At 40.1% G+C, this 26,648-nt stretch overlaps 1 protein-coding gene across 3 annotated transcripts in view; it reads left to right on the forward strand.

Annotated features, from left to right (window-relative positions):
* CNTN5 (contactin 5) overlaps positions 1–23,150 on the forward strand; it is a 975,836-nt gene extending 952,686 nt beyond the window's left edge. For all 3 annotated transcript variants that reach the window (XM_073337877.1, XM_073337885.1, XM_073337894.1), the window contains 4 exons: positions 11,051–11,237; positions 11,673–11,785; positions 13,211–13,379; positions 20,269–23,150. In XM_073337877.1, the coding sequence (XP_073193978.1) occupies positions 11,051–11,237; positions 11,673–11,785; positions 13,211–13,379; positions 20,269–20,372 (573 nt within the window). In that variant the 3' untranslated portion in view covers positions 20,373–23,150. The remainder of the gene's footprint in view (positions 1–11,050; positions 11,238–11,672; positions 11,786–13,210; positions 13,380–20,268) is intronic.
* The last annotated feature ends 3,498 nt before the right edge of the window (positions 23,151–26,648 follow it).

Here is a 26,648-nt window from a genome sequence, read left to right on the forward strand (position 1 = left end):
CACCACCAGTTTTGGAGGGAAGCAAGCAGCCCTGTCCCTATTGACCCAGCCTCATCCTAACCATGCAGTGGTTATGTCCTTGTTGTGGCTACTGGGTAGGAATGGAGAAGGCTGGTATGTTGGCTTCTCTGCTCCCTTTTGCATTTTTGTGTTTCTGTGGTCCCCTTCTACTTCTCACTGCAGTAAGTGTATCTTTTCTATTTATTTGCATTCCCAAATATGTTTGTGGATCTGTCTATTGTAGTCATACCAGTCAATGACCCTGATCTATCAACACAGATCTTTTTTTATTATTATCCTGTGTTTCATTTACCATGTAATTCTCCACACTGAATTCTGCAAACCACTTATCAGTCCTGGCTTGTTATATTTTAGTCACACTCCTTCCTTGTGTTGAACGTGCCCCTTTCCCTGTGCACATGACTTGCTACTATCCGGAAAAGTTGGTAACATACGGTGTTCCATTTATTACAGCTAACTGCTATATAAAGAGAACAAAATTATGCCTAGTACAGATTGTAGTGGCACTGCAAATGTACCTCTCTCCATTCTGAAGTCTTTCCACTCACTAGTAATCTTTGTCTTCAGTCTCCAAGATAGTCTTTTATCCTCTGAATAGCTTGCTCACTACACCCTGCCTTTTAACCTCAAAAACGAGGCTTTGTGTAACACCCTTTCAAAAAATTGTGATGTCTAAATAAATTATGGCTACTATTTTCCCTGCCTTTATCCCATTGATTTCATTGATTCTCAACATGTTGAGGTTTATCTCAGCCTTTCCACATTTATTCTGTCTTGAATGAAATAATTAGACTTTTATTTCCCAAATGAAAGTGTTTTCACTCATGATGACAACTCTTTCTAGAAGAATATAGCTTTGAAATCGTCTTCCTTTTTTGTTGGTCTGTCATATAATACTGCTTCATATAGCAGTGAACATGTTAATTTGTTTGAGATGGTTTCTAGTAGGTAGTTCACTGGGCTTTCTTCAGACCAGGATTGTCTTCCTCTGTGGTTGAAATGTCCTTAGGACATCTGGAGTGCAGTCTAAATAATAAATATTACCTGCTTCAAGTCCTGTGTTAGCTCACTTGCAGAAATGAGGTTGGTGATTATTATTAGCATTGGTGTTTATTACTACCGTCTGCTTGTGCTGTGCATCTAGTTTAAACTGATAGTCTGGGGTTTTCAAATGAACCTCAGGGAGTTAGACACCTAATTCCCATTGGATTTCAAGTCATGAGTGTAGAAATCATGGAAGTACAATTTTTTCCCTACTCCTCCTTTCCCTGGTGGGCACGGGAGTAAGTTTCTGTTTCCTTTTTCTGGGTGCATCTTACTCTTCTTTATGAGTCAACAGCTAGGGGATTCAATGTTCCTCCCACACCAACAGTGCCAGAACCGGGGGGGGGGGCATCCATTTTTGGTCACAGGCCTGCCCCTTCATCTCCTCTTCCCCTTGAAGGCCCTGCTCCCCGCAATCAGGCCAGCCGATGGAGCCCAGCTAGGGAGCCAAGACAGCATGGGGCATTGCAGCATGGACTCTCCACTTGCCCAGGGTGGGGGAGGGGTCCAGAGCAAACCTCAGCCCATGTCCCCACCCTGGGGCCCCTCTCCCTGGGCAGGTGGAGGGTCCATGGCTTTTGGCTTGCAATGCTCTGGCTTTTGGCTTGGTTGGGGGTGAGGCCTTGGGTAGAAGGGGCCACAGAGGGGCCCACCCCACACACACACTTTTAGGAAGGCTCTGCCACCGCTATGCCACACCCAACCCCTGTTCAAAACTTTCCTGCAGACAAAGGGGCATTTCAATGAATAGCTCCATCTCTTCCTTACCCCACCAGCCTCCAGCGGAGTTTTCAGCTGAGCAGCCCGTATTCTGTCAAGTAGGAGAATAAGACTTACTCCCTCGCATCCCCAGAAGGCCAAGCAAGAGGGAATGAGATCCAAAGATAGTATTATTGACTCATTTGAAGTGGAGAGATTTAAATAGCAAGGGGCTAATGGTTTGGAGGACTAGCATAGGTCATTGACTCTAATCTCCATTTAGGCTTGTAAAAAAACCCACATAGCTCACCCAATGTGACTGGCAATTTCTATCAGGAAGTCCCAGAAGTGCAACGGGAAAGGGTCTTGGATTGAGAATCATTGGCAACAAGGTCAAAAATAGCTTGTAAAATGCCTGCCCTCTCCCATGGTCTATTTCCCTTCACATCCCCTAAGAACTAATTTAATTCACAAAAGATTTTTAAAGTATTATTGTCCATGACGCATTGTTCACTGTGAAATGACATGGTGCTGGCTGAATCCATGAACAGCAAACAAAAACTGCCTGAAAATCCAGCTACTTCGTAAAAGGCGAGTTTGCTAAATGTTCTAGTTACAAGTAATTGCTGATGAAGAATAACTGCAGCCCACAGGTAAAATGCTGCCCTTGTGTTCAAATGCTATTGAACTGTGAGCAAAATGACTTGAAAGCATCAAAATAACAGCAAGATGCTACATTCTCATGTCTCAATTTGTATTCTGCCTGTGGTCAATACAACCTCTTTGGTCTTCACATTTCCTGTCTGTTTAGCAACAGCATTATTAACTAGATGTTTTACCTTTTGAATGTTTGGTCTCATGTCAATGAAAGTGACAGAATAGTTACTAGAGATGGACAAATCAGCAATGACCCAGTTTCAACTCCATCCCCCTTTGCACTTTGTATTGGGAAGCAATGAAAGGCAAAGTAACTTGTTCAGTTTCACATTGTCATCCCTGAAAGGCAGCACTAACAGTTGTCACACAAGTTTTATGCCAAGCTTGTTGTGCTCATTTATATCTTCCAAAGCACACATTATTTCTGGCTTCAGTGCAGATTTGTTAGCAGCCTCTGACCTTGCTAAAAATATGCCAGCAATGCGTTGATAAATAAAGCCAGTTTGTAAGCTTCCACAAAATAGTTCAAATAATAGAAGACATAAACAAATGTGCATCAAAGTTTGCCTGACAGCAGCTGTTTAGCAGACAGACTGATTTAATATTTTTGTGGGGACTTAGGAAAAACCTGCGGCAGAAGTGAAAAACAGATATGTAGCCAGACCCAACAAGAAGAGTTAGTGCAGAGGTTGTTTTCCTTTCCATAGGGTGTGTGGCTAACACCTGTTTTTAGAATCCATAACAAAGAGAAAATTACCGGTTGGCCTCAGGCATTAGTTGCTTTCCACCCATCACTAATGGGGAAAAAATTGAAAACCTAATCAGTTGGCAGGAATAAGGGCTTTGGTGTTGATTTTTTTTCTGCCTTTTCATCTCTGAAAAGCTAAGGGCTGAGATTTAAATCGCAGACAAGATCACAGAGCTGTTGTGTCAATGTCATTGAAATTCCCCCAAGAGTTAATAGCTTGAGGCTCAGATTAGACCTAGTTCAAAGATCACTTTGCCAAACAGTAAATTCAGAGAATATGGAGTACCATTTTCAGATAGGGTTATTGAACATAATGACTATTCATAGATTCATAGATATTTAGGTCAGAAGGGACCATTATGATCATCTAGTCCGACCTCCTGCACAAAGCAGGCCACAGAATTTCACCCACCACTCCTGCGAAAAACCTCTCATCTATGTCTGAGCTATTGAAGTCCTCAAATCATGGTTTAAAGACTTCAAGGAGCAGAGAATCCTCTGGCAAGTGACCCGTGCTCCATGCTACAGAGGAAGGCGAAAAACCTCCAGGGCCTCTTCCAATCTGCCCTGGAGGAAAATTCCTTCCCGACCCCAAATATGGCGATCAGCTAAACCCTGAGCATATGGGCAAGATTCACCAGCCAGATACTACAGAAAATTCTTTCCTGGGTAACTCAGATCCCACCCCATCTAATATCCCATCACAGGCCATTGGGCCTATTTACCATGAATATTTAAATACCAAAACCATGTTATCCCATCATACCATCTCCTCCATAAACTTATCGAGTTTAATCTTAAAGCCAGATAGATCTTTTGCCCCCACTGCTTCCCTTGGAAGGCTATTCCAAAACTTCACTCCTCTGATGGTTAGAAACCTTCGTCTAATTTCAAGTCTAAACTTCCTGGTGGCCAGTTTATATCCATTTGTTCTTGTGTCCACATTGGTACTGAGCTTAAATAATTCCTCTCCCTCTCTGGTATTTATCCCTCTGATATACTAATAGAGAGCAATCATATCTCCCCTCAACCTTCTTTTAGTTAGGCTAAACAAGCCAAGCTCCTTGAGTCTCCTTTCATAAGACAAGTTTTCCATTCCTCTTTGTCCTGTCAAAGAACAGCATCTGCCAATGGTGTTCTTCTGTGCCCTGAAATGTACCTCATGTATACCAAATTTTTTACACCATCTGAAAGAAAAATTGGATCTACCTGGCTGTCTCATCATAATCATGCAATATTTAGTGCACAATATGTTTTAGGGAAATTTGGGACGTGCCTAGGTGTGTGATGTGTATTTCCATCAGAGGTTGGAAAAACAATATTCCTTTGCCTTTCACCTTCAAAACTTGCACTATTCCTTTGTGGAAAACCTCTTGTTCCATGTGGAATCCTAATTCAAACACATCAGCAGCCAACCATAGTAAATACAATTTGAGGAGGGCACTCTGAGACCACATAAAAGTTCCAGATAAAACAACAAATTCTATTCTAAAGTAAAAAAAATTCTATTCTATGTCTTATGCAATAGATTCAGGTTCACAAGCTAATTCCAGAAAAAAAATTATAAAATGTCTAAAAGTAAAACCTGTAGTAAGGGAACAAATACATATTAATTTACAATTTTATAGCGATCAAAAAAATCCTGTTATGGATATTTCTGAATTACAGATCATTGTTAAACAAACTTTAGAAGACATCAGATTTGTAGTAGTTGAGGGACAAGGTATTTCTTATTTTTGGTTTCGAAACATGTTTAGCGCTAAATCTAAGGCCTTGTCAACATAACACAGTTTTGTCAGCACAAGGCAGGTTTTGCCAACAAAACCATGGAGATGGACACCTACAGTGCTACTTTTTGTGGCAAAACTCTCCTGTTTTGCTGACAAAATGAAACCACCTTGACGAGAGGCATAGAGCTTTTTGTGGCAAAGTTAAAGCGACAAAGTGTCAGTGTAGGTCCTGCTGTTCATTATGTCACCATAACTGACCTTCCCCAGTATCCCACAATGCCCTCCGTGACCACTCTGCTCACTGTTATGGACTCAGCTGCCTTGCAGGCATGCATCCCTCCCCTTTCAAAGCTCCAGGAAGCTTTAACATTCCTCAGCGTGGAGAGCTCATATACTGAGCATGCCATTCCTAGCAACAAAACAGCAAACAGGAAATCTACACAACACCTTCAAAAGATGAATCTGAAAGTTTAAATTCATAACTTTGCTAGAAACTAAAAAATCACAGACTAAATAGAGACACAGGATTTATGGCTTATTAAGACAATTCATAACCGACTAACAATTCTTCCACTCTAAACTGCCTTTTTTCTCCTCCCTTCCTTTCCCCCCTATGACTGGAAGGGTGTTAATGGGCCACATCACCTTCAATGGTCCCTTGAAGTATGTTTTAATTACTTACGCTAAGCAATCTGTTCCACCTTGCATTTAGTTTCAAGTATCAGAGGGGTAGGCGTGTTAGGCTGTATCCACAAAAACAACAAGGAGTCCAGTGGCACCTTAAACACTAACAGATTTATTTGGGCATAAGCTTTCGTGGGTAGAAAGCCCACTTCTTCAGATGCATGAAGTAAAAATTACAGTTACAGGCATAAATATATATTGGCACATGAAGAGAAGGGAGTTATCTTACTAGTGGAGAACCAATGTTGAAGGCCAATTCAGTCAGGATGGATGTGAGGTGTCAATACCAAAAGAGGGAAAATTGCTTTTGCAGTGAGCCAGCCAATCCCAGTCTCTATTCAAGGCCAAATTGATGGTGTTAAGTTTGCAAATTAATTGTAGCTCTGCAGTGTCTCTTTGAAGTCTGTTTTTGAAGTTCTTTGTTGAAGAATGGCTACTTCTAAATCTGTTATTGAGTGTCCAGGGAGATTGAAGTGTTCTCCTACTGGCTTTTGTGTGTTACCATTCCTGATGTGTGATTTGTGCCCATTTATCCTTTTACATAGAGACTGTCTGGTTTGGCCAGCGTCATGGCAGAGGGGCATTGCTGGCACATGATGGCATATATCACGAGTAGATGTGCAGGTGAATGAGCCCCTGATGGTGTGGCTGATGTGGTTAGGTCCTACAATGGTGCCGCTAGAGTAGATATGGGGACAGAGAAAGCAACAGGGTTTGTTACAGTGATTGTTCCTGGGTTAGTGTTTCTGTGGTGTGGTGTGTAGTTGCTGGTGAGTATTTGCTTCGGGTTGGGCGGCTGTCTGTAAGTGAGGATTGGCCGGCCTCCCAAGGTCCGTGAGACATCAGACATCCGGAATGGTAACATACAAAATTGAACATACAAAACTGATGTGTTCTCCTACTGGCTTTTGTATGTTACCCTATATGCCATCATGTGCCAGCAATGCCCCTCTGCCATGTCTGTTGGCCAAACCAAACGGTCTCTACGTAAAAGGATAAATGGACACAAATCAGACATCTGGAATGGTAACACACAAAAGCCAGTAGGAGAACACTTCAATCTCCCTGGACACTCAATAACAGATTTAAAAGTAGCCATTCTTCAACAAAAAAACTTCAAAAACAGACTTCAAAGAGAAACTGGAGAGCTACAATTCATTTGCAAACTTAACACCATCAATTTGGGATTGAATAGGGACTTGGGAGTGGCTGGCTCACTACAAAAGAAATTTTCCCTCTATTGGTATTGACACCTCCTCATAAATTATTGGGAGTGGACAACCTCCACCCTGACTATATTGGCCTTCAACATTGGTTATCCACATGTAAGGTTACTCCCTTATCTTCGTGTGCCAATATATATTTATGCCTGTATTCGTAATTTTCAATCCATGCATCTGAAGAAGTGGGGTTTTTACCCACGAAAGCTTATGCCCAAATAAATCTGTTAGTCTTTAAGGTGCCACCGGACTCCTTGTTGTTCTTGTATTTAGTTGTGACAGTCTGACTACATTTTCCAGACCTGAAGAAGAGTTCTGTGTGAGCTTGAAAGCTTGTCTTTCTCACCAACAGAAGTTGGTCCAATAAAAGATATTACCCCACCTATCTTGTCTCTCTTATGTTAAAAGGGAACATTTTAATGTGCCGACCAGGGAAGAAATATATGGATACATGTCAGGAGCAAATCACTTTTCTTCTTTAGATGCTTCAGATGGATTTTGGCAAATATAATTGGAGTAAGACAGTCTATTGCTATGTACGTTTAACACACATTTTGGACATTATTGTTTTAAAAGATTACCTTTTGTATTATGTTCAACTCCAGAGGTTTTTCATAGAGCAGTACAAAATCCTTTTAAAAATATAGATGCCACTCAAGTGTATGTAGATGATATACTAGTATAGGTAACTATTTTAGAGAAGGATGATATAAGATTAACTAAAGAATTATCTATTGCAAAAGAAGGAGAACTGAAACATAACAAAAAAAAATGTACGTTTAGAGTGCAAGAGTTAACGTTTCAAGGAGAAAAACTGACCAGTCAGAATTACTGATTGATCCACAGTGAATACAAGCCATTGATAATACTGCTGACTCAAAAGATAAGGAGTCATTACAAAAATGTTGGGGGCTATGGTTAATTTTATAGGAAAATACATACTTACCCTAGCAGGAAAAAAAAAAACAAGTTTGTAAAAGTAATCAGTGGAAGTGGGATTGTCAGCATCAACAAGAACTCGAGTAGCTTAAGTAACTAATAAAAACAGCTCCTCTCACAATTTACAACTATATCCAACACTTTTTAATTGTCTGCAGTGACATCTTCTGGGTTCAGATCAACACAAGCTCCACAGGCACTGACCTTTGTCAGCAATCCATTTGAGTTTCCTTTTGGTAAAAGTAGTTGTTCTTCTCAATTACAAAAGGTATGGATGGCTGGGAGTATGAAAAGACAAAGAGAAAGTCATAGCCATATTTTAAGATCCAAGTGTAAACTACCCAGAAGACATAATAAGGGGATTTTAAAACAGGGAATAATTTGTTTCAGGGACTTTGCATTTGAAACCAGAATGCAGTCATTAATTATGTAGCCACAGTTCAGACTTTTGCTGTGTGGTTTTATGCAGTATCTGCGTTTTTCTTTAGGTTTCCTGCCTATGCTTTGTGGTGCAGCAGAATTGGCAGGGTGTGTGTTCTCTTCTTACTCTGTGCTTCTGTTTAACTGAAGGGCCATGTGCCTACTATCTTCAAAGAAGCAAAAAGGCAGAGTTGCAGGCAGTCTGCCGCCCTGGAAGAAGTCAAGTAGTATGGAGGCCATTTTTGAAATTAGTTGTCCAGAGGAAATGGGCATGGGCATCATGTGAACCCCCCAGTTCAGGAAGGCTAGGCTCTGCCCCGCCCTTCTGCCTGAGGCCCTGCCCCTTCCACCTGAGCCCCCCACACTCTGTCCCCCACCCCACACTCGCCTGCCAGGGCCAGAGGAGCCCCAAGCTCCCCACAGCCTGCCCGAGCCGCCCTGAGCCCTGGCATGTCTGCCCGAGCCCTGACCGCCCAGGTGGATCTTTGAGCCTTGACATGGCCCAGACCTGAGGCCATGGTGGGGAGCATTAGCAGAGATTTGGGGAGGCTTAGCCTCCTCCAGCCTCCATTACACGCCACCCATGCCTATCCCCTGTATGGTGTTTGCTCTTCCTGATGTAGGAACATGAACCTAGCTTGAGAATGCCACTGACAACACCTGATAGACATTGGCAGAAAGTCAGTTCCTAAGAGAATATGAACCTCAAAAGGGTTGATTGCTACTATGTTCCTGTGGTTTCAAAATTCACTCATCCATAGTACCTACTCATGTGTAATGTGGTAGAAACTCCCTAGCAAATAGCTAATCTATAACATGTGGTTGTTTCTGTTAGTCACCATGCAAACATCAGGCCTGATTCCCCACAGCCTTCAGTCTTCATATGTGTAAAGAGGGTGTAAAATGCTGCAAAATCAGAATTTCAGAGTAAATTTATCTTTATAGTCACTTGAGAAGCAGCACGGTCTAGTGGACATAGCACTAGAACAGGACTCTAGAGACCTGAAATGAAATCCTGGCCCTACTGAAATCAATGGGAGCTTTGGCATGGACTTCAGTGAGGCCAGAATGTCACCACTGGGTTCTACTCCCAGCTCTGTCATGGACCTGTGACCTTGGACAACTCACTTTTCCTTACTGAGTTTGTTTCTCCTCCCATATTTTGTCAGTCCTTGCCGGTTTAGAAAGTACGTTCTTCAATGCGAGGACCATCTCTACAGTGTACAGTGCCTAACACAGTGTGGCCTCAATCAATATGTGATACTGTAATATGATTAAGTACATAATGTAAATGACTGCACAAGGGGCAAAGCATTGTGGAAATTCAGGCCCATGGAGTGGACAACTGTCTCATGACTGATTGATTCTTCCATGGCACACTGGACCTGGTTAACCATTGCCTTTCTCCAATGGTTGTCAGTGGTATTACTCCAGGATAAAATTGGAGTAGTTCACTGGTGACTCAGGTCCATTATACCAACCACTGGTCACTACAGCTAGGGTTGCTCTGTGGGCTTGTACTTTATGTTTTATGTTTCCTATGAACCTCTGGATTTCTTTGGTTCATTATTATCTTGGACATTTTCCCAAGAGCACAGTATTATCCCCTGAACTTTTCTCAGAGGAAATCTTGTCTAGAGAAATATGAGTAACTTATTCTGAAACAACTAACCTTAGGGAAAGGTAAAAAGGTGGAATAAATGCAATGGATAGAAGAATGATGCAGAGATAGCGGTATGATGCATGAATAGTGGTCTGCTAAATATAAACCATTCAAATAGTTGTTTAGTAATAGCTTCTGTTGAGGGGACACCTGAATCCTGGAGAATGATGTAATCTCACGGCTGTCTGAGTTGGATGCCATTGATAGACCTATAGGAAAAAGAGTTTCTTTTTTATTATGATGTCTGATAAATATTAGATACCTGAGTCTGAAGGGAAGGCGATATTCAGAATGTTTATGAGTAGTATAATCTTTTAGAGAATATGACAAGCTCAGTGCAGCTATCGACAGTCATGGACTTGGATCCACCAAAGGTAGCTTTAGCTTTTGTGTGTGGAAAGGAGTGGCAGAGGCATGCTTTCTAAGTTACATTTGACAGAAACCTGCTGCTATCTGAGTAATTAAAACTGAATCCCCTTCTCTCCTTTCCCTCCCACAGCAATGCTATTTCTATAAGATTAACCCACTACAAGATTTTCTTAGGTGTTCTGTCATCTCTTATTCATTACATTGACACAGATCTTGTGGCTGGGCATTATGCATGGCCATTGTGCCATTTCTTCAAATGATTCAGTAAAGCTTTCCCAGGTTGTATGGTAAATGTTTTTGATGACCTATGAGAGGTGAAAAGAAAAGGAGTACTTGTGGCACCTTAGAGACTAACCAATTTATTTGAGCATAAGCTTTCGTGAGCTACAGCTCACTTCGTCGGATGCTGTAGCTCACAAAAGCTTATGCTCAAATAAATTGGTTAGTCTCTAAGGTGCCACAAGTCCTCCTTTTCTTTTTGCGAATACAGACTAACACGGCTGTTACTCTGAAACCTATGAGAGGTGAGTTCTCCTTGAATTCTTTTAAGTTCTTATTCTGTCAGCACTTATTCTCTGCTGTTGTGTCTAGCTAGTCACAACATCTCATGCTGGCAGAATGTGATGCATTGCATTTCAATGATGCTGTGAGTAATAATGTGATATGCTGACGGTAGACATCTGGAGAGGTGTGACAAGCACCACTCATGTGTGAGCTGAGGTTACAATTCCCACGTGTTTAAAAGGACCTGTTAATTTGATGACAGGAGTGGCTTCCAAAAAAGCAAGCAATAACAAATAAAAAGGAAGTTTCACGAATGCCTAGATTAATCCTCCAAATGGTCACTCATTGGCAGGTTGGTTACTGGAAAGATATGGAGCAGGAAGAAGCGGCAGAAAAAGTCAAAACTGAAGGAAATGAGTCATCCATCATTTTGACAGGATTAGAAGGAAACACATTATATCGCCTAACAGTGAGGGCGTACAATGCTGCAGGATATGGACCACCGAGTAGCACAGTCCGTGCAGCCACTAAGAAATCCCGTAAGTGACCTGGATTCTTTTCTGTGTGTGGAAAAAAGTCTTACCCTCTCTGGATTTCTCTTTAGCTGGGGTATAGAATAAGCAGAGCTGGTATATAGTTTTGATTCATGGCTATGCTTCTATGCTTATATCTGAATTTTAAAGTGACATGACAAAATTTGCATTCAGAATAGACAAATGTTATCTTCCTGGAAAACAAGGCTAAGCATTTTTGACAGAAGAGAGATAAAAGGATTCAGGTTAATAAGCTCTATACCATAGCTATTAAAATGACACTCCTGGAGCGAAAACCACCTTATTAGACTCCAGATAGAGAAGGAATCTGTGAATGCAGCCAACCATAAATGTAATAAAAGATTAAAATGCTCACCAAAGTTTAAAAAAGCAGAAGTATGTTTAAGTGCATGGTGTCATTTTATTCTTCTTTTTGCTCAGCTCCCAGCCAGGCACCAACCAATATTATGTGGATGCAAGATGGCTCTCATGTGTCTCTGGGATGGGAGCCAGTTAGACCTCTAGCAAATGAATCTGATGTAATGGGATACAAGGTCAGTCTTGGCCCTCTCTCACGCATCTTCCAAATTACTCTTTTCTTTCTTGCTTGCTTTCTATGTTGTATAGATCATCTGCAAACTTGTTCCACCCAGATATATATATAAAAAGCATGGAAAAGAACTAAATGTCCCAGTACTTCTCTACGTTGTATTTTCCAAATGGTGATTGTCAACTGCTTATTATAAACTGAGAATGCACCTTCTGAGGTGATTACTCCATCACATCTGGTCCAGAAGTGGCTATTAATAAGACAAGCCTGCAGTGAAATAAATGATAACACTTAAATTTAATTGTGTTTGCAGTAGGATTTAGAGAAATGCAGAAGGATAAAGCATCTTCAATAGCATTAAAATTAGAGCAGAAGTACAAATATTGAGAGTTGTTATGAGTATGTTGGTGGTATTCAGCAATCTGTGACTGTAACATCTGGCATTTTAAGTTTTTGAAGTTTTAAAGAGTGAAAGCTGAAAAGAGCCATAAGTAACACATAATATAAAATGGGAAAATCATAGGAATCCAGTACAGTCTTTTAAAGCAAAACAAAAATTTATATATATGTGTATGTGTGTGTATTCTTCTTTATAATTATATTTTGAAACATACATATATGCATGTATACATACATAATTATACCTATAGAATAAAGTGCCTGGTATTCTCTGTATCACTGCAAATATCATATCAGGAAAGTGTAAATTGGTTTGGATCAAGTAGAAACTACCTTAACCTTTATCAAAATGTTTGAGGTTCAAAAAAAGTTCAGGTAACTTCTTTACATTTTCTCTAACCTTGCCAGTTTTGTCTGGGAATAGAAGTCTACATACTGAAATGCTGCAACGACAGCTACGTATGCACTTGTATTGCTCACTGAACCAAGACAAGGGTGCACTGAGTTTTACAAGGGGGGGCCAAATCCTCAGTTCAGCTAGTTGGCTGGTTTACACCTGATGAGGCTCTACTTCAGAGTATCTTCATTCAGTTTGAAGCTGGATACCCAGAAGATCTGGATATCCATTTGAATTTTTTGATACGTATCTGAATCTAACTTTACTCTAAAAATATTTTTGAAGTTCGCTTTCACTTCAGTTAGTGTCTGTGTGTTTACTCCAAACTGGAGGACAAATACTGAATCTTCATATTTCAATAGCCAGCCGTTCCAAGTGAATGGAGTCTTTCCATTGATTTCAATGGACTTTGAATTGGGGTCTGTCTTTGACAGTATTTTGAAAAAAAACTTCAGGAAAAAGAAAGACCAAGTTCTCTATTTAAAGATGAAGCATCAAATCCTCCAGTCCTTCCTCTAGTCCTTTCTCACACAAAGTACTTTTTGCCTTCAATGGCAATTTTGTCTGAGTAAAGAGTCCAGTATTTAACCTAAGATTATTGTAGTGATTCTAAAGCTCCTGTATCATCCATAGGTCTTGTTTAGGCAAGAAGGCCACAGCAATAGTCAAGTAATTGAAACACAGAAAACCTCTGCAGTGGTACTTCTTCCTGATGTTGGTGTCTATATCATAGAGGTTTGTGCAGTCAGTGAAGGAGGGGATGGGACAGCCAGCTCCCAAATCAGGGTACCGTCTTTTTCAGGTAAGTTCATGATTATATTTTGAATACAGGCCTGTCATATTCTTAAAATGACACCATACTACACTTAATTAATACATATTAACTTCAATGGATAATATAGTTATTAGATAAAGTCATTGGTTAAATGATTCTGTTTCAGAGCTACTGAGTAATTGAACACACAACTAAGAAGACCAAACAGGATTATGGGTGTGTACTTGTTAAGTAAGTGCAAAGCCAGCCTTAGGGTTGGGCAGGCTGGGCCGCCACCCAGGGCATGGTACTCAAGGGGGCACTATGTTGGTACACCCACCCATGTGTCCTAACAACAGCCAGGGCAGCATCTGGAGAGGAGGGACAGACCAAGCTTCAGGGGTGGCAGCTGGACCAGCTAGGTAACTCCTCTGAAGCGGGGGTGCCCCTCCTCCCTCGCTGCCCTGCTCCACTGCCATCTGCAGCCACTGCTGATCCTGTCTCCCGTCTACCCTCAGCCCATGGAGCCATCCCTAGCCAAGCTCGGAACCTTGAGCCCCCTGTTTGCTGTGCCGGAGGGGGAGTGGGGGGGGCGCTGATGTTGAGGTGTCCCTCTCCCCCTACCTGGTCTCTGCTGAGCTGGGGTGGGAGCCAGGGGGAGCATGTCTGTGCTGGCACCTGTGAGTTGGCGCTGAATGGTATTCTTAGAGAGACAGCGCACGGTCACACTCACTCAGGCACACACACTCTCCCCCCAACACACGCTCTTTCTCTCTCACACACACACACACACACACACACACACTCTCCCTAACATACACACATTCCCCAACACATGCTCTCTCTCTCACACATGCACACATTCCCCCAACACACACACACACACTCTCACACACACACACACACCCCAAAACTCAGAGCTGGGCGCCTAGCCAGCACCAGCCACCCAACCAGTGCTTAATTTGTGTTGAGGCTGAGCCCCTGTACCTCTTTCAGTACAAATTAAGCACTGGGGAGAGGCAGCAAGTGATTGGGGGGAGCCCGCAGGGGTCGGGGCGATGGGGGACTGGAGCGCCTGTGGGGTCCAAAGGCACCAAAATACAAGTTCTCCTGGGGCACCATTTTCCCTAAGGCCGGACCTGACTAAGTGTATTCACAAGGGGACATTGGCTACAAATATATTTTCCCTATTGAAGCCTACACATGAAGATAAATCTGTCACATAGTATGTATGAGATAGTGTATCAGAACCAAGTACCAAATACTGTGAAGAGCTATAGAGATTAATAAGACAGGAATTTTTCAGCTTGGAAAAGAGATGACTAAGGGAGAATATGATAGAGGTCTATAAAATCATGAATGGTGTAGAGAAAGAAAATAAGAAAGTGTTATTTACTCCTCATAACACAAAAACTAGGGGTCACCAAATTAAATTAATAGGCAGCAGGCTTAAAAGAAACAAAGTGAATTTCTTCACACAGTGCACAGTCAACCTGTGTATCTCTTTGCCAGAGGATACAATGAAGGCCAAGACTGTAACAGGGTTCAAAAAAGAACTAGATAAATTTATGGAGGATAGGTCCATAAATGGATATTAGCCAGGATGGGCCAGGATGGTGTCCCTCGTCTGTTTGCCAGACGCTGGGAATGGGTGACGGGATGGATCACCTGATGACTACCTGTTCTGTTCATTCCCTCTGGGACACCTGGCATTGGCCGCTGTCAGAAGACAGGATACTGGGCTCGATAGACCTTTGGTCTGACCCAGTATGGCTGTTCTTATGTTCTTATCATCTCACTTCAGTGAAAAGTTCATGCACATTCAGGAAGGCTTCACATATAACCTGGATCTGCCCCATCTGCACCGACCACTCCACCTGCACCCACCCACCTGCATTCACGGAGTTCAGTACTTTGACTTATCAAAACGTTCTTCACACCCTAATGGAATCACGACCCAAGACTTATGAATCTGACCCAGGCCCTTCCTGACTTGTAAAAAAGTTGTGAGCAACTAGTGCCATGTCTCACTGAAATAATCTGTGCCTCATTCAGGGATGGAGTCTCCCCTTCCTCCTTCAAACACCCAATAATCCGACCAACACCAAAGAAGCCCACCCTGGACGCTTCAGTTCTACCCAACTTTTACCCAGGACCAAACCTCCTGTTCCTGACCAAGCTCATAGATAAGCTAGCTAAAGGCCAGCTTCAGGTTCATCTAATTGAAACTAGTGTTCTGGACCTGGTACAATATGGATTCAGGCCAGGACATGGGATGAAAACAGCTTTAGTGGCATTAATGAATGTCTGTCAATGGATAGAGAACAGACATCCATTCTCATCCTCCTGGACCTCTCTGCAGTGTTGACACTGTCAGGCATGAGATACTGGTGTCTCACCTGACAGAGGTGACAGGGGTCCAAAGTAATATGCTAAAATGGTTAGAATAATTACTGGAGGGATGCCTCCAACTAGTAGTGATGGAAAACTGCAACTTCACAAATAGACCCCTCAATTGTGGAATCCCAAAAGGATCAGTTCTCTCGCTGGTCCTATTTAGCATCTAAATATAGACACTAGATTAATTGGTCAGACAACTACATATGCCAGCAGTATGCAAATGAGACACAGCTCTTCCTGTCCTACACCACATACCACTACCATCAAGAAGGCTCAGTGTTTGGATGAGATTAGTTTATGGATGAAGAACTGCTGATTGAAGTTGAACCCAAGCAAGACAAGGGTTATGATAGTGGATAGAGGAAAGCATTTTGGAGAGTTTGCAGCAACAGTGCTGACTCCCTTGATTCATGGTACCACCTACAACTGGTCAATTCAGTCCACAATTTAAGGAGTTCTCTTGTATTCCTTACTAACACTGAGCTCTCACAGAGCAACATCTACCATCTCTGGTGGGCTATGACACTCCATCCTACCCTGGAAGGCAATGAAATGGCCTCAATTATTGAAGTTTTCATTACCTCATGGCTGGATGACAGCAACGTGATATTTCTGGACATAAAGCTTTCAACTGGGGCTGAATGCTATTGTACATCTCCTCAGCAATACCAGCTACAGAAAACACATCAAGCCTGTCCTTTGCTCTCTACTGTGGCTTCCTATAGAATTTTGAATCAAGTTCAAGATTTTAGTCCTTATCTTCAAAGACCTCAATGGCCTGAGTCCAGAATATGTAAAAGACTGCCGAAAGCTCCAGGATGAAGACTGTGGCACTAATAAAATGGCTGTGAAATGTGCTCCTATAGGAACTAAGGACCATGACTAACTACACCACCTTCCTCTCCAAGTGCAGGTCCCATTTCTTTGACCTTGCCTTCTTGAGCATAAACATATAGCAACATGTATAAATATATATTCAGAAAATTTTCCAAAACACTCCACTGCACACGTCTCCCCATTGCAAGAGGATACGCGAACAATGATAATACTGACAATTCTCCAGTCATAGCATGTAACCTTGAGTTTACAGATTCATTAAAAATCCTTGCTATGGGGCTTGCAATTTCATGTGCCAGTTCCTTTAATATTCTTGGGTGGAGATTATCAGGCCTTCTGATTTGATCCCATTAGGCTGTTTGAGTTTGGCTTCCACCTTAGATGTTGTAATTTCTACTATCATATTCTTCTCATTAACCACCATTCCACTTCCCCAAGCTCCTGATTACCCTTATTAAAACTGAGGCAATGTATTCATTTAGAGGTTAAGCCATACATAGGATTATTTTTAATTTCCACCCATCCTCAGTGCTTAGTGGTCCCACTTCTTCTTTCCTTATTTTCCTTTTATTTAAAAGGCTAAGAAACTTTTACTATTGGTTTTAAATGCCTTTGCAAAGTCCAGCTTTCCTTGGCTTTTGGCAGTACTTACTTGATTCCTACGCTTTCTGACCTCCAAGAGGTAGCTTTCCTTGCTGATCCCGCCCATCTTCCATTCGTTGTAGGCTGTCAGCTTTTTCTTAATAACCTGTTTGAGATGCTGGGTCATCCAGTTTCGTCTGCAACTCTTCTTTGTGAGTTTTTTCCGCTTGCTTGGGATGCAGGCTTCAGATCATTTCTGTAACTTTGACTTTAAGTAATTCCAAACCTCCTGCACATTCATATCCTAGAGTTTTTTCAGTCCAGTCAATTCCCTAATTCCCTTAATTGTTTTAAGTTTGCCATTTTAAAATCAAGAACCCTAGTTGCAGACCTATTTTTGTTTATTCTTCCATTTAGTTTAAACTGAATTAACTCATGATCACTCAATCCAAGACTGTTCTCTATAACCAGTTTTTCTGTGCGGTCCTCGCTACTTACCAATACTAAATCTAAAATGGCATCACCTGAGGACTGCCTGCTTCTCAGGTGCAAGATAAAGGCAAAGTTCCAGTTGGTATGAGGAAAAGGGAGACTTATCTGAGGAAGAAAAAAAACAGCTGTCTGTTAGGGAGTAGGAAAAGATTTAAGAACACGTCAAGATGGACAACATTTGTGTATTAGTCGATATTTTGAAGAGGTTAGGGACTCCTTGGCAAGAGAAATCTGACTTCCAGCCTCTTCATCACAAAGAGCAGAATGAAAATATACCTGAAAATATATGATTGCAGTTGGCTTTTTGAGCAAATATGGCTGGCAGACCCTGGTACGCTCACCAGTGAGCTCCAGTTTTTGTCATGTTGTGACATTATTTCAATTTAGTATTGTAGTCAAAGAGCTTGGACTCTGATATGCAAAGAAATGTATATTAACTTAAACTGTGATCCATTCCTCATTCACAAATTTGCAGCCTCTTAGTAAAACCACTTGCAATTTTACATGCATAGTAAAAAAATAGAATAAAGTAATTTTACCATATCTTAAAATAGTATAAAACTGGTGGGTTATATTAGTCTCACAAGAATATAGGACCTTGTGTTGTTCTCACACATTTATGAAAGGTCTATGGCTTCAGTGGAATTCCTCCTGATTCACACTGGTGAAACTCAGAGCAGAAACACGTCTACAGTGTTCCTGTTGAAAACTGGTGACAGTGTGAGGAATGAGATCACTGAGCACTTTATACCAACAGTTTTCCACCAATATTGTCACATTTTCTTGGGAACAAACAGTCCCTAGTTTAAAAGGCAACTAGCCGTGAACAATTATTATAGCCAGATCCTCAGCTAGTATAAATTGCAATGAAATTCCATCAACTGAAATAACCTGAGGATCTGGGTCCATCCTCTCTTAGACAGAAGCACATACCAGGACTTTAATGTAATTATTACTATCATTCTCATGATAAATATATTTATGGAAATATTCTTCAGTAAAATCCCATAAACAGAAATAGTGTCATCAGAATACATTCATTTCTCCAAACTGATCGCTACTGTGACCAACTCACAAAAGAAACTAATTTATTTTTTTCCTCCTAATATGCACATAAAGGCACTCAAATGGTAGGAGTCCAGTAACAATTATGCATGAACATTTGGTAACCGCAGGTGAAATGGTAACTTGGAAATGTATTGTTTTCCTTTATACTTGTCTGGCCATTATGAAATGAGTGGTGCCATACATCAGGATTCTAACTCCACAGAACTACAGATTCTCTTAAATTCAGTACATATGAAGGGAAAGGTCCTGTATCTCATTTTTACTCATTTTGTTTCTAAACAGCTTCTAAATAGAATAATAGAATCATGGAATAGTAAGACTGGAAGGGACCTTGAGAGGTCTGTTAGTTCAGTCCCACACAGGGCACAAGGCAGGACTAAGTATTATCTAGACCACCCTTTACAGGTGTTTGTCTAACCTAAATCTCCAATGACGGAGAGTCCAAATACTCCACAGGCAATTTATTCCAGTGCTTAACTACTCTGACAGTTAGGAAGTTTTTTCTAATATCCAACCTTAACCACCCTTGCAGCAATTTAAGCTTCTTATCCTGTCCTCAGAGGTTAAAGAGAACAATTGTTTCCCTCCTCCATGCAACAAAGTTTTATGTCTCCCACCCCAGTCTTCTCTTCTCCAAACAAACCCAGTTTTTTCAGTCTGCCCTCATAGGTCATGTTTTCTGGAGCTTTGATTATTTTTGTTGCTCTTCTCTCGACTTTCTCCAATTTGTCCTCATCTTTTCTGAAATGTGACACCCAGAACTGGACACAGTACTCCAACTGAAGCCTGATCAGCGTGGAGAGGAACATTAGAATTACTTCTCGTGTCTTGCTTACAACACTCCTGCTCATACATCCCAGAATGATGTTTGCTTTCTTTGCAACAGTGTTACACTATTGACTCATATTTAGCTAAGAACCCCAGATCCCTTTCTGCAGTTCTCCTTCCTAGGCAGTCATTTCCCATTTTGTATGTATGTAACTGATTGTTCCTTCCTAAGTGGAGTACTTTGCATTTGTCCTTATTGAATTTCATCCTATTTACTTCTGACCATTTCGCCAGTTTGTCCAGATAATTTTGAATCTTAATCCTATCCTCCAAAGCACTTGCAACCCCTCCCAGCTTGGTACTGTCTGCAAACTTTATAAGTGTACTCTCTATGCCATTATCTAAATCATTGATGAAGATATTGAACAGAACTGGACCTAGAACTGATCCCTGCAGGACCCCACTCATTATGCCCTTCCAGCTTGACTGTAAACCACTGATAACTACTCTCTGGAAATGGTTTTCCAACCACTCATGCACCCAACTTATAGTAGCTCCATCTAGGTTATTTCCCTAGTTTGTTTATGAGAAGGTCATGTGAGACAGTATCAAAAGCCTTACTAAAGTCAAGATATACCACATCTACCACTCCCCGCCCCACCCCATACACAAGGCTTGTTACCCTGTCAAAGAAAGCTATTATGTTGGTTTGACATGATTTGTTCTTGACAAATATGGAAAGAACAGTTTATTCCATTTGTTCCCTGTTTGTTTTTGTTTTTCATTTCAGGTGGAAAAGTTACAAGCTCTCAATCCACTTTACATGCTCTCTCTACGTCCTCGTCATCTGTAACATTGCTCTTGGCACTGATGGTCCCTTCCACCTCATGGTGAAGACTGCAGACTTTTTTTTTTCATTGTTTGTTTGCTTTAGCTTGATAACACCAATGGATGGAGCTTTATGTTCATGAAGAAGCTGGAACCCTAAGCAAATGCCTAAAGACCCATAGAAATACACATGGTGCACTTAGAGGAGTGTTGAAAAAATGATAAATGATTCATCAGGTTTTTCTCTTCAGTTTTTGTAGATGTCCTCTCTTTGGGGAGAGGACACTTACTGGCCCAACAAAAATATGCAGATTGTATGTAATAAACTTTTGTAAGCAAATGTAATTTCTGTCAAATGTACTTTACTTTTTTAATATGTTTAAATTTGGTGATCCCCAGTTGTGTACCATTAGTTGTTTAAATAGTGGTGTCTAGTAGAGTACATTGGTTTTGTTTGGAATTTTTTTTTTAATGAGTGAAGTTTGAAAAGGACTTTGAAGCTAGTGCTTTTGTTGCTTCCCCTAAGGCTGGCTGCTCACAGTGACAAGGCAGTAGGAGAGAAGAAAAAGTTCAGTTATATGCCCACTGGAAAGTACAGGAAATATTTTCTGGAAAATGTATGAATACATATGGAATTAGCAAAATTTGTCAATCTGATGTTTTGAAAGCACCCCCAGAGAAAGAGAACAGAGCAGAGAAGAAGCCATTAATTTTATTGCAAGGTAAACTGGAAATGACTGAACACAAACTTAAAAGGAAATAAATGCTATTGTTTTTCATCAAATATTGTATAATTTAACTGCAGAGGAAGTAAATGTTTATTTTGAATAGAAAAATAAATAGTCTAAATTCATTAACAGTGCATATAGCAGTTAAACCACCACTGGGCATTTAATCATAACATACAGTAGTTGCTAAATGGGCAAATAAAAGGAATGCAAGGAGACAAATCTGCTTTTTTCCTGTCAGTCTTAGACTTATTTTTTTAGTCCATTTTTGTATGGTACAGTACTTTGTATATTTGGTAATTAAGCTAAAGCTGAAGTATATAAGAATGCATATCATGGAGAGAGAGTAATATTTCATGGACTGTAGTCATGCAAACATGCAGAGTTCAATTAGAATGTGCTTCGAGGAATGTTGTGTCCCAAATGACACTTGGATAAATAAGAATTATCAAGCAAGGTTTCCAGCTGGCAAGGCTACTGGACCTTCTTCTAGAGCTCACCAGATAGAGATTGGTTTTATACGGACTGTGTGCTAACAGCTTTAATCCCAGCCATTATTCTGCTGTATCAGTCTTTTCTCCATTCTGTAATCAGTTAGGAGGAGTTCCCATTCTAGATCTAAAGGCCTTTCCTCATGCTAGCACCTAAGCCAAAATGACCCCTAGTGTATATGGAGTGTGTGTGCATTTGTACAGTGTGGTGTGTGTGATGTTCTCAGCAAGGGGACTTTTTACTGCCGTGTTTGTAGGGACTGTGCCCAGTATGACCTTTACCTTGTTTGCGGTAATCAAGTGTGTTGTGCTCAAATCATTTTATTGGGAAAATCCTCGGATAGCTGATTCTCTAACTCTTTTCAAAGAGATCTAATTCAGGCACTGGGTTCTCTAACAAAAATTCTATCACTTTGCTTGCTTGTCAGCACATTCCAAATGTGCCATTTCTTACACCTTTAAAATAACGGCCAGGGAAGCACCATAGCAGAGCAGATACTCAAAAGTTGTACAAAACTGGATGAAAGATAGATTTTCATTTTTTTATCTTTCTGAACATTTTACAAAAATATTTTTTCAAAGGCCATTAGAATCATTTTCTTTATACCCACTGAGAATTTTAAAGATGCTATTCAGATCACCCCAGAACCAGGTTTTAAAGACTCTTAGTCACCATTTTGCTAGGAGAGCAACGATAAGACAAGTATCTGAGAACCAAAAGTTTTGAGATAAAAGACAAGAAAAGGACTTCCTTAAACAACTTCTTCTGAAATAACAGTTTGTGGTCAAAGAAGCGGGGATGGAATAGATTGCATGCAGTGAACATTGGCTTCTCTGCCATTGCTGATAGAGCAAGTTGAAACAAAGCAAATACGTGCTATGGTTTGCAAAACAGAAGCATTTTCATTATGCAAGAGAGCTTGCATGACCAGGCTTATGTTTCTAAAGAAAAATCAGCATCAATAATGAACCAGAACCAGTGCAGTTCAATCAGGGGTATTCATAATCAAAGAAGTTACCGTCACCATTGGTGGCATTCTAGTCAAACAAATTTCTGAATACACTAAATGGATATGGTTGATGACAAGTATCAAAGTCTAGTGTGGATAAATAGATATAAGTACATCTACTTATATCTGGATCAGTAGCATCAAAATAGCGGTGGAAATATGGAACACACCTTCAGGTCATGTAATTGTACTGCAGGGACACAAGGGGATATGTTTTATAGTCAACAGGAACAGAATATGTATTTTGCATCTTAAATATATTAATAAACATGTTTTAAATGTTTAAGTATCTATGTATTACATATTTGTTACTTTGCAGAAGGCAATGTTTCCTTATCATGATACATTCATTTTTAGCTGCGAAAAGAGTTTTCTTTTTTTTCTTGAATGAGCTTGTAACAGGGCAGTCACTAAAAAGACTGTATTTTTGTATAACACTGCAAGAGCTGTTTTGAAAATAAAATGAAAAAATGAATCAAAGAAATTTTGTTTGCAGCCCAAAACAATGTTACTGTCACGGCCCATCTCAAAATTTTAGCTATATTGTATACAATCTGTATATAAACTATATATAATGGTATATACTATGTGAAAGACACAGTAAAAATAATAGGTCCTGTGTACTGTTCTTGTAACATTAGACCTTTTTAATAAATAATTCTCTTTTTATTGACTTTTATCTTATGTCCTAGCAGCATCGGAATAGTATTTATTCAGGATAGAATGCCAGTAATAGTGTGGATTCTAACAAGCACACTCACTTGTTCCACATGTCTTTTGAGAAGAAAATAGGAATCAACCGTAGTACATCTGGAAAATCTGACCAGCAAAATCAAAAGATTTTTCTGATATGGAGCCTTTATCATTTCAAGCATATGTTAATTTCTTCTGGGATGGTATAACCTTTGTATTTAAATACCAAAAAATACATGTAAAGCTACATCAAAAATCAAAACAAGTAAAATAAGAGCTGTACCAAACATTACAAAAAGAATTTGTACTGGAAATTAGATTCCCTGAGACACAGTTTTTCTCTCCTTTGTTTTTTTAACTCATGAAAAAGAGGTAAGTTATAAGGAAGCCACCAAACGGGATTCCAAGCATACCGAAACATGAAACATTTCTGGACAACTTTGGCATGTACATCAGGCTTTGAGGTGTCACAAATACCCCTTCGGCACACAGGCACAGAAGTGTCTCAATCTTTTCATGTTACATTGAAGAGCCTACTTGTTTTGTCTTACACTTGAAACATTCTATGTGAAAAAAAGCAGAAAAAGTTTAAAAAAATTGTCTTTTATTAAAAAAAAAATGTAATTATGAAAGACCTCAAGTGCTTCTGTACAATTATAGCATGTCCTCTGCCTTTTGATCATTTGATATAGGTTTGTTTTTTTAATTAACTTCAATCATTGCTTTAGGAATAGGCTTGACAGAATTTGATTTTTATTTTTTATCATTTCAACATCTATTGCTGTCTATTTTTAAGCATTTTTTTTCAATTTGTATTGATTTACATCTTCACAGTTGCAGGAAATTGGGGTAGTATGGACAATCATCCTTTAATTACAGTAGATATTGAGATTCAAAAAGTTAAAGCTCTCTAACTGTTAAAATAAATAAAACAAATACCCTTAAATCAAGCAACATTTTTATTACTTTGCCGATCTGTAAATTTCAATTATGATTTGTTGGTTTGTGTGTGGATAGTGAATTTGACATTTTAGCTACATTTACCAATAAAAATCTAATCCTTCCAAGCCTCTTTATGAAATACATATTGATAAGGGTACATGACTTTGCAGCATAATAATAAGTCAAAAAAACCATTCTGGAAATAAAAATAGATTGTTACAGCCACCATTTGAACTGAGATTTCAATTGCAAAATGACTATTACTTAAATAATATATTATATCAGGACTGCCATTAAATTAGCTATGAATGTCACAGAAAGCTGTAATGACCTGGTTTTGCTGATATGGGTAACAGCGGACATTGAAAATCCATAACCTAGCAGAACTTGTATCAAACTGTAATCCGCTCGCGCCTTTATATGGCCATCATCGTATAACTCTTCTGAAAATGAAAGACAGTTTCCTTCTTAATTACTTCCTACGTTTTGGAGCAAACAATGTCAGAGATGAGAGAAAAGGAATAGTGTTGCATTACAGCAGGATAACAGGCTTCAAGCTATTACATACATCCTCCCCAAGCTTATTCTCTATGCCTGCTAACATGAAGCTGCTTTGGATATGAAGGTCCTGATGATTTTTCTATTGATTTCAGTGGGATCAGGATTGAGCCCCTAGTGTGTGTGTATTTTATAATATGTTAACTGAGCCAAAGACAGTCTCTGAAATAAATGCTGGCTAGTCCTGAACTGGAAAACATTCTCTGGAAAAACGACTTGCTTGTAACTGTGGCATTCTTAGTGCAACTGCTTAGCAGAAGGTTTTAGTTTCTTAAACAGATTGGCTTAGTTAATTAGCTGAGTGGCTTCTGGTCTTTCCTATGCTCTTTCTCTGATGATTGGTCCTTAGCAGAGCAACCCACTAACAATACATTTTTCAAGATTCTCCCTCCTCTGTCACCATAGGAGGTCACCTTTACTGTATTATCTTTTTTTTTTTAACCTATTTATTTGTCTGGTTGAAGAGAAGCTTTTCTTTGTCAAGTTTTGACCCAAAACTCTCTGATTCTAAATCCTAATGACATAAAAATATAGAGGAGTCTTTTAAACTTTAAAAGGACCACTTCTCAAGATGAATTGCAAAAGCAAGCAATATACACATGATCAGGAATGGAGGTACTTGGCATTCATATAGAATTTATAATAGGACATTAAATCTGTTGCCTCTCAAGAGTAGCATTACTAGCAATCACCTTCAGCCCCCAACTAAAACCTCTCCAATGCATCATCAAGGATCTACGACCTATCCTGAAGGACGACCCATCACTCTCACAGATCTTGGGAGACAAGCCAGTCCTTGCTTACAGGCAGCCCCCCAACCTGAAGCAAGTACTCACCAGCAACCACACACCACACAACAGTACCACTAACCCAGGAACCTATCCTTGCAACAGAGCCCATTGCCTACTGTGTCCACATATCTATTCAGGGGACACCATCATAGGGCCTAATCACATCAGCCGCACTATCAGAGGCTCGTTCACCTGCACATCCACCAATATGATATATGCCATCATGCGCCTGCAATGCCCCTCTGCCATGTACATTGGTCAAACTGGACAGTCTCTACGTAAAAGAATAAATGGACACAAATCAGACTTCAAGAATTATAACATTCAAAAACCAGTTGGAGAACACTTCAGTCTCTCTGGTCACTCGATTACAGACCTAAAAGTGACAATTCTTCAACAAAAAAACTTCAAAACCAGACTCCAACTAGAGGCTGCTGAATTGGAATTAATTTGCAAACTGGATACAATCAACTTAGGCTTGAATAAAGACTGGGAGTGGATGGGTCATTACACAAAGTAAAACTATTTCCCCTTGTTTATTTCCCCTCCTGTCCTTGTAAACTGCTGGAAATGGCCCACCTTGATTATCACTACAAAAGATCCCCGTCACCCCCCGCTCTCCTGCTGGTAATAGCTCACCTTTCCTGATCACTCTTGTTACAGCCTGTATGGTAACAACCATTGTTTCATGTTCTCTGTGTATATAAAATCTCCCCACTATATTTTCCACTGTATGCATCCAAAGAAGTGAGCAGTAGCTCGCGAAAGCTTATGCTCGAATAAATGTGGTTAGTCTCTAAGGTGCCACAAGTACTCCTTTTCTTTTTATGTCAATATAAAGACATTGAAAGTTTTTGAAGCATATCTGGGTCAAAGCTTTAGCAAATGCCATTCTACTGTTGACCTCATGGTTGGCCAAGCAAGCTTTTCCATTTTATAATGACACCATTCCTTATCTGCTACAAAGGGAACTTTTCGAGACGGTCAGATGAAATAGTACTTTCTGATCTCCTTTTAAAAATCTACCATGATATTGATACAGAAATGTTGCTCCAAATCAATCCCTCATTTTTGTGTAACACACACATCCAAATCCATCCTTATTTTGGAAAGCCATCTTGGATGGTGA

The sequence above is a fragment of the Lepidochelys kempii genome, chromosome 1 (genome assembly GCF_965140265.1).
Source record: "Lepidochelys kempii isolate rLepKem1 chromosome 1, rLepKem1.hap2, whole genome shotgun sequence".
Lineage (NCBI taxonomy): Eukaryota > Metazoa > Chordata > Testudines > Cheloniidae > Lepidochelys > Lepidochelys kempii.